Here is a 9,484-nt window from a genome sequence, read left to right as displayed (position 1 = left end):
GGGTAATATTTTCCATGGCCATTCTTCGCGAGACCATCGAGAATGCAGTTGTACTATAGAGAGAAAACTTGAATCAATATATTATAATGTTGAGTAGAGGTAAAAAATACTACTGCTGCGCTGACCAAAGCCAGACATGACACGGTGTAGAGATACAACAATTGCTGGGCACTACACGAAGTAAGTAACCAGCAATATAAAAATGTGTTGTGGTTGTGCACAGCCTAGTCTGCTATACTTGCAAGACAAGTGAGTTCGACCTGAGGGGCTTGCTGTATGGTATTAGAATAATCAGTTATATGAAAAGGAAGATAGTCCGAAGCGTGGTGTAGAGATACAACAATTGCTGGACACTACATGAAGTAAGTGTTTAGCAATATAAAAATGTGTTGTGGTCATGCACAGCCTAGTCTGCTATACTTGCAAGACAAGTGCGTTCGACCCGAGGGGTTTGCTGTATGGTATTAGAATAATTAGTTATATGAAAAGGAAGATAGTCTGAGGTGCGGGAAACAAAGTCCAAAGGTATAATTACAAGTCCAATGTCAAGGTCACCATCAATGTCTCCAAGCCCAGGTGAAAATCAGCAACCACGACTGTGATCTCTTGGAATTATACAATGTTGCTGACACTATTGGCTCTATGGTAAGTGGCTCAATATTTCTACCAGCAACTATTATCTATCATCTAACATACTTGTAGAGCATTGAAGACACAGACAACCTTGAAGCTAAGTTACTTATGGAACTCGTTGTCTTACTAGGATGTGATTGGCAATAAAATCACCAGTTTTCACTATCCTCCACAGTCAATGGTTCAGACAAATACCAATGGTTGATAATGTTGTCTTACTAGGATGTGATTGGCAATAAAATCACCAGTTCTCACTATCCTCCACGGTCAACGGTTCAGACAAATACCAACAGTTGATAATATGGTCATTCATGGGAGGAGGCGTAAATAGCAGTGTCAATCTAAGCAAACTTCTGATGACTTTAGGTGGGTTGAGATAGTGACCATTAACTGGCTTGATACAGTGCTTAGGTACTTGAAGGTCGATAGTTCGTTAACTGGCTTGATGCAGTGCTTAGAACGCTAAAGATAAGGATCGTAAATGGTGTAGTTAAATTGATAACTGGCTTGATGCAGTACTATGATGCTACTAGAAGAGGATTGCAAAGGTGTGCAATATGAAGATGAATATATGGATCACAACAGTACACAATGAATCAGAGTAATATCTTGTAAAACACTCCCTATTCTCAAAAATTAGAGGAGATCAAACTAAGCCTCTAACACAATTGAATCAACCGAAATATGTGGCTTTGAAACTAACTTCTCTGCTGCTCAGGCACTCATGATGAGTATGATGCAGAATCAGAACAGAGTACACCCTCTTGATGTAGTCTTAAAGCAGCCAAGCTCTTAATACTGTTGAATAAAGTGCTAGTCTTATTGTCGTCCTGCTAATCGTTAAAAATACATAAATTCTCCCAACAGAAAAGGTATCCTGTGTTTGTAAAGAGAATGTGATGAAACTACAACTAGATGACTGATAACTGTGTACCAGCTAGTGTAACTCAAGGATTGGCTCAAGGTAGGCCTCAGAAGATCAGTATGTTGTGGGAAATGATGACAAAAGAATGAAGGGAATAAACTAATATTCACTCAGATGTTCACACAAATTTAGGGTGAGAAATTCAGGAAGATACTCAAATCCTCCTCCCTCTCTCTAAAAGGGGGATGTCTGTCCTCTCAAAGGAAGCTTATTTCAAAAGGGAGATTGTCATTATTCAGAGGGGAAACTGGGCCCCTTATATACTACTCTAAATGTGGCTGTGTGTCATATCCCACGTTCTGGACCCAGACCAATCACGCAATCATCTCCGGACTTCCGGATCTGGTTAGCTTCTATCTTCCGTGCCTTTTCCCTTTAGTATTTCCCTTATCAGTTAGTGTGCTTTATTTTCTGTCCCTTATTCATTTCTGTCTTCATTTTACTAAGTTCCGATAGACTAGTGTTAAGTGTTCCACATGCTCCGTCCATAGCCTCGCACTGCACTGACTGATTCTCTGTTATGTCCTTTGTAGTATATAAACCCTGTAAAGTCTCTGTATTTCCTCAGTTCAAATATTATCTTAGATTCTGCTCATTCCCTCCTCCATCCAACTTGAGTCTCTTCTTGTCTTCTCTGACAGTCTTAGGATCGACTCCTATTGACTTACCACCTCCACCTCTACCTTTGGTAGTCCTCCGCTGTTTCCTTTCTAGTTTGGACATTGTCTGGATTAGTCTTATCACTTGTTCCTGAATGTCTGCTGGAGTTCCCGCGCATCGGACTCCGGATGTCGTCCATTAGCCCTCGGAAGTTAGGGGCACATACTTGGGTAAGGGGTGCAGTGCACAAGCCGAAGCCAAGCCCTTCAGATACGACCCTTGAGCACGTTCTTAACACTGTGTAACTATCTAATTAAGGAAATATGACTCATAGTGACTGAGACAGAAAAATGACTCATAATGACTCACTGAGTCATGCTTGAAATGTCCCATGATGACTTGTTCACTTCTCAAATATTCCCATCTATTAACTTTCTTCCTTCAGTTTCCTGACTAATCCATCTCATCTTACTAATCCATTTCATCTGACTAAGCCATTGATCACACATGAACTGTCAAAATGTTGGGATGTTACCGTAAATATGTTTCAGAACATACAAAAACATGTGAAGACTTGTAAAAAACAATCATAAGAATTGTGAGAGAATGCTGAGTAATGTGTTGTGGTATGTTTGGAACTTATCTTTAAACTGGATAAGTGTTAATTGAATTATTATGTAGCATTATGGGTTTGTCTGAAAATTACTCAAATCAATCATAATGTGTTTATAGAAAATTCTTAGCAATTTCATAGAGTAAAACAGAGAACATCAAAGCTCAAAAGTAGCCATGACTATGCACAAAACAAGTTTGGTGCATGTCATCGTGAGAGCCAGATGAGAGGTATTCAGACCCAAGAAATCACTGGCTGATTGCATGGTCCACAAGCATGAAGTTCTGGCCAATTTATCAAAATTTAAATCCAGTATATCCAGGCGCAAACTGGACAAGGCAGATGTTGGATTGGGGTATATGCAGATTGCCTTTTAAAAACAAGGTCTTTCTCATCATGCATTTCCCCATGCTTTATACAATAAGTCTCTGGATACATTGACATTCATGGTGCTATAGTTGACTAGCTACAGGTTCTCACATTGAGTCACAGGCTGCCACCAGTCAAAACATTACTATCCAGTTGGATTGACATTGGGACATGTGTATTTCGTAGTCATGCACTGTTTTTTTGTATCATACCAAGTACATCATGCATCATTGTGTATATTCAATTGATTTTTTAACAGAATGATTCGCACTGGTAGTATCTAGTAGTACGAGTTTATTTGTACTGGCATTTGTCGCTCAACTGGAACAGCATAACTATGATAGCTATACATCCTGTTGGAACTGTGTGAATTACCTGTCTGTGCTTATATGCCTTATGTGAGCGCTGTCTGCTCTGTGAGGGTCTGTGGGCAACTGTGTGAAACTGTCAAAATAGGCATTATCTGGGAGAAATTTGTGTTTTACTGATGTGGCATCTCTGTCTAATGTTACAATGAAGCTACCTTCCTACAGCCTTGACCATGTCCGCAATGTTCATGATTCTGGAGCTCTACATGACCGGCAGACTATTGTCCTTTATTGCTCTGCCATTCCTTGAGTTCAGGCATAAGATTGGAGCAGTGACAGATACAAGGGTACTTTGCATTCTATCGCTCTTGCTCTTTGACATCTTGAATTTGGTACCTGGAGTGAAGGCAATAGGTATCGTTGGTGAATTTGTTCCATTCAGTATAGGGGCTCTCATTGTGCTAGGCATGTATTTCTGAGATGAGCTGTGACTTGTTGAAATTCTGACCCTGTGTTAAAACCGTGCACAAAGGGTAGGACTGATTCCGAGGGGCTTGGCTTCAGCTCATGTGCTGTGCCCCTTACCCAAGTATGTGCCCTGAATTTCAGAATGAAGTCTGGTGTAGCACTTGAGCTCACGCTAGGCTCATATTCACTGATTTCCCGATACATGTTCAATGCCCGTCACTATCCAATGTAACCCGCACAACCCAACACAAACCTGACACTTTGACTAGCAGACCTGACATTTCGGCCGCATCAGACCTGATATTTTCCCACGCACTTGTCCTATCCATGTCCCATCCTGTCTTGCTAGCCCCACTAGGTGCATAGTTGATTATTTCACACATTACTCATGTCGTAGCAAGTGCTATTACATGTTTTCCCATCATCCACAGTGCCTCATGTTAGTTTACATGTACTTCGGACCCGAAATTGTCAGCCACTACTTTCGCCTATAGGGTTCCGGATTTCTATGGACTTACATATATATTGGACTGACTACGAGTATTTTCATTATCCAAGTAGTAGGGAGCCGTTTCCTGATACTTAGTGGTCAAACCCGATATTTCATAGTTCTTAGTTGACATTGCGAATATTACTGCTCTTTCTATCCGAAACACCCATCATTATTGTTAATCCGCATACCACTCGCTTTCCCGATGTTTGCTATCGCCATTCCCGCTAACCCGCTAAACCCAAACCCAAAACCCGCTAACCCAAAACCTGAAAACATCGGACCTGACACTTTGGCATCAGACATCATAGATATACCCTTGGACTTTGTTTCTCGCACTTGGACTTTTGACCATTTATTGTTTCACTAACTACAGACCATTCCAAATAGCTAACCCCTCGGGTCAAATGCACTTGTCTTGCAAGTATAGCAGACTAGGCTGTGCACGATCACAACACTTTTTTATATTGCTAAACACTTACTTCGTGTAGTGTCCAGCAATTGTTGTATCTCTACATCGCCCAGGATTCAACCCTCATGTTCTCCTCATGGAGATCCCCACCTACATCCAAGAGCCGGTCACTGTGATCTGACCGATACAGTAGGGGCAAGTTGTGATGCTATGGAGAGTTGCTAAGCAAAATGTATGTGTATGTCCTTTTCATTATGTATCACCATTAACCATCGTGTTTAGACCCTGCAACGCTAAGAATCAGGTGATTCCATGCCATCGTACACATCGGTATTTTCCTGGGGAGACCCAGGACAAAGGTATATATACTACATAGGCAAGTCTCTTGTTATATCTCCAGCACTACTGCTACTAACATGAACCATCGTGGCCGTTGTCGACAAAACACTAAAATTCCCCAGGTTGAAGCTGCTCCTGAGCCTGTCGCCCCTGCTCCTTCTGCTCTCCCTCCTGCTGCTCCCACTCCCATTCCTGTCATTCCTGCTGCTGCTGCAACTACCACTGCAGCTGCTGCAATTGCTACTGCTCTTCACCGCCCTAGGAGACAATGGCAGCTTCCTCAGAGATTTAGGCAGGACAACACAGCTACTCATCTGGACAATGGCAAGTGGATCGACCTCAATAATGTCAGCAGCGGTGAAGATGAAGATGACCCACCTGAAGTCATAGTCAACGCCCACACACACCCGAGCCCACTACAGACAATGACTAGTACTCTCCTCACTGATCCCTTTGCCACGAAAAAGAGGCCTTAAGTCTACTTCTGATGTCCAGTTTTTCTTTAGGAAGAACTCGGACACTGGCGAGTGCATTTGCATTCCATGCGAATAAGTAACACATCTGGGGGTCTTCTATGTTCTTTCTCACCACCTTTACCAGGGATTTAAATAAGATTGACTCATCCTGTCCACTAACTATTTACGGTTCATCTACGAGCAATACCCCTCTTCGTTCCCACATATATAAAGTCCATATCGAACTCTACCTCCAGGAATCCGAGAAGCAGCAATGGCCAATTGGCATACATCCTGTTGGGGATCGCCTCAATGAAGGCTGGACCTTCACCCAGATGCTGGAATGACTCAAAGATCTTACATGCACAATCGAGATGCTTGGCCCTCCCCCAAATCTCAGACTTAGCGGTTCACAGCCCAGTGTTGGCAAGTCAGCATCTTCAGATCATGACTTACCAAAATTCTCCATCGAGGAGATGCATAAACATATTGTGAAGTTTATCGTAGCTGACAACTAAGTGAGTACTATCTATTTTCTATGTAATCTCATTAACTGCCATCTCTAGGCAATAAGTGTTGTTGAGTGTCCAGAGTTTCGTCGGCTGCTCTGCCTCTTACGTCAAGATATCAAGGATTTCGATATCCCTCATCGTACAAAATTTCGGCAATTAATTATCAATGCATGGGATGAATACTTTGCAGCTATCAAATGTGACCTTGCTGTAAGTGTACAGCTATCGATTACATATAGTATGTTCATATCTTGCAGGCTGCTCAAGGATGAATTTCATTTACATCTGACATATGGTCTGATTCTAAGCTCTGTCCCTTTCTTGCTGTGACCGCACATTGGATTGCCAAAGAAAGTGAGAAAGAAACACTTGTTTTGAAGGCTGCTCTCATCGCCTTTCATCATATCCCTGGTAGTCACACAGGGATGGCACTCGCTTCGAAGATATTAGAGCTGATTGATTGCGCTGAAGTGAAACATAATGTTGGTGTTTTATTGTACTTCATTGCATACTCTGACTTTGTCCAGATCGGACACTCTACCTTGGACAATGCCAGCAACAACAGGACCACGATGGATGAACTCTCACAACTATTGCAGAAAGATGGGATTGAATTCGACGTGGTCGATTACCGCATCCCATGTTTTCCGCATATAGTAAATATATGCGTCCAACACATCCTCAATAAGCACTCTACTGCAGACTTTTCAGATTTGGCTGACACTTTCGTAGCTGGCCCTTACACCTTCAATAAGGTGGAGTATGTCAAGGCTCTGCAAAATAATGTCATCAATCGGGCTAGAGATATTGTCCGTGTGATCCGCGTATCAGGCCAGCATCGTGATAGCTTTCGAGCCGCCATTACTTCTGGCAATGCAGAGAGATGGTTTGTAGACGACAAGGGCGAGCATATGGCCCTGCCAATAGTTGAATTGCTGTGTGACGAGCCTACTCGTTGGGATTCAACATATATCATGTTCAATCATTTGAGGATCCTACGACAGGTAACATTTCATCTTATTAGAATTTCATGCAGCCTAATGGTTGTCCAGGCTATCGACCATTGGATCGACCTTCCTGCTCAATGCAACATAGTCTGTTATAAATTGACCCCCATGGATTGGCAAGTCCTGCAGGATCTTGAGGTTATCCTGGAGGTATGTTTTAAGATGTCTGAAGTTTATAACTCATTTACTGTTCTACATTAGGCACTGCACCATGCTCAACAATGCATGTCCAGTGAAACCAGTCCTCTGCTAGGCAGTGCCATTCCAGCCTTCGAAGGGTTGATTGAAAGATGGAAGCTCATGGCTGACCTTGTCCCACACTGTGCACCTTTGGCTGCCATAGGTTTATCATGGGCAGCTAAGTATGATGACCGAATGAGCCTCACAGGAGCATATGCTGTTGCAATGTGTCAGTTGTGTATGTTTCTATAAGGTGAATTCTCATGATTGTATATAGTCATCGACCCCACAAGACGTCTATCATGGATGAACGAACATTGGCCAGTCGCACAAATCACAGAGGCAAAATCCTATATTCTCAAACTGGTATGTCTGCCTGGTAATAACAGTCAAACTTTTGACTGATATATCCCACAGATGTGGAACAAGAGATCAACAAATGTTTCCACACAGTCTGATCAGTTGATCCATCAGCCATGCCCTGCAACGCTAGGATCAACCATCTATGGACTTCCTGAGATAGATATACTGCCATGTCACCAGGATGGCCCCCAATCAGTCAATGACAAGTTCAATGCATACAGCACAGGTATTCTTAGCCCTACAGGAACAGATCTGCTTTTTTTTGGATGGTAAGAGTCCTATTCCTCTATTGCAGGTTTTGTTGATAACCGGGCATTGATGGTGAACTAGGTTTCGGCACCAATGTTTCCGACACTCTACAAAATCACAATGGACTTTCTGCCAATTCAGGCCTCTGCTGTCCCATGCGAGTGTGTATTTTCCTCCAGCAGTGACACATTTACAAAGAAGCGCAATCGTCTCAGCCCATATTTGATGGAAGCCCTACAGGTGATCAAATTTGTGCTGAAAAAAGAGCGACTGCACTTCACCAAGGGTTGGGCAGTGTCCCAAAAGGATATGGAGTATAACTTGATGTGTGCCACGGGCTCCGCGAGCCACAAAGATCTCTTGACATCTGGCTCTAGTGATTTACTGATATCTGCCACCAGTGGAACTACTTCTGGTGGTCGTGATTATGAGGCCCTTCTCAGAATTATTGCAGAGGATGAATGTGATGATGTTCCAGATGATATCACAACTGTATCTATTGTCTCTTAATTCCTGCCTTTTACTGCTACCTTTACTGTTTCTGTTATCTTGCTCATACTGCTACTTTTGTCATTAGACTGATGACTATTGATTTGTTTCTCCTCTTGACACAACTTTTTCACCTAACTAACCATACCAGCTGCAGTTAAGGTGTCAGTAGTGACTGTGCAACTGGCTTTAGCATTTTTTGTTTGGCTGTCGAACTCACCCCTAGGACGAGCTTCTAGGCAAGGAGTACAATGACGAAGGTGAGCATTAAATTTCCTCTCTACTCTACCCTCACCCTATCTAACTACATGAACTCCAGCGAAGGCATCAGCAGTGACTGCGCAACTGGTTTTAGCATTTTTGCTTAATTATCGAACTCACCCCTTCCCCTCCTCCTCGTGCTCATTGTCATCCTTGTTGTCATCCTTGTTGTCCTCCTTGTTGTCATCTTCCTCATTGTCGTCCCCATTGTCATCCTCCTCCTCGTCCTTGTCATCCTTGTCCTTGTCATTGTCCTGGTCCTGGTCCTTGTCATCCTCATCCTTGTTGTCCTTGTCGTCATCCTTGTCATCCTTGTTGTCATCCTTGTTGTCCTTGTTGTCCTCATCCTTGTTGTCCTTGTTGTCCTTGTCCTTGTCCTGGTCCTCATCCTTGTTGTCCTCATCCTTATCATCCTTGTTGTCCCATTTTTTCCCTCTCATTCAAGGTAGCCTGATGCACCAAGTAAATTTTCAGTGACGGCAGCTCAGGTAACGTTTCATTATCGATACAATTTCACAAATGCTAATTCTAATATCTATCCCTAACCCATACCTTTCAACACAACAGCACTTTGTGACCTAACTTACAGTACCTCCTCCTTCAATCTCAATGAATCCCACTCATTCCCGCCTATCGCCGCTTTGATCTCCCCGGCCATTGACCGCTTTCCCCTCCCCCCGGCCGTTGACCACTTTCCCCTCCTCTCTGCCTTTGAACGACACTTTCATTCCCTCTCTGTCTGCCTCTTTCAGCTCTTTGCCTTGATGCACAGTCTCACTCAGTCTTGTCTGACTTCGCCTGCTCTCGTAAT

General features: G+C 43.0%; 1 protein-coding gene across 1 annotated transcript; it reads right to left on the bottom strand.

The window, feature by feature from the left end:
* Positions 1–8,789: 8,789 nt before the first annotated feature.
* F5147DRAFT_780973 (uncharacterized protein) lies at positions 8,790–9,113 on the bottom strand (the record flags this gene model as incomplete). The annotated part of the gene is made up of 1 exon (XM_041442547.1): positions 8,790–9,113. The coding sequence occupies one exon, from the start codon at positions 9,111–9,113 to the stop codon at positions 8,790–8,792; it is 324 nt and encodes a 107-aa protein (XP_041285537.1).
* Between the last annotated feature and the right edge of the window lie 371 nt (positions 9,114–9,484).

This window comes from Suillus discolor, assembly GCF_016758755.1.
Source record: "Suillus discolor strain FC423 chromosome Unknown F5147scaffold_121, whole genome shotgun sequence".
Taxonomy (NCBI): domain Eukaryota; kingdom Fungi; phylum Basidiomycota; class Agaricomycetes; order Boletales; family Suillaceae; genus Suillus; species Suillus discolor.
The sequence above is the reverse complement of the archived record's forward strand: the minus strand, read 5'-3'. Positions and strand labels throughout refer to the sequence as shown.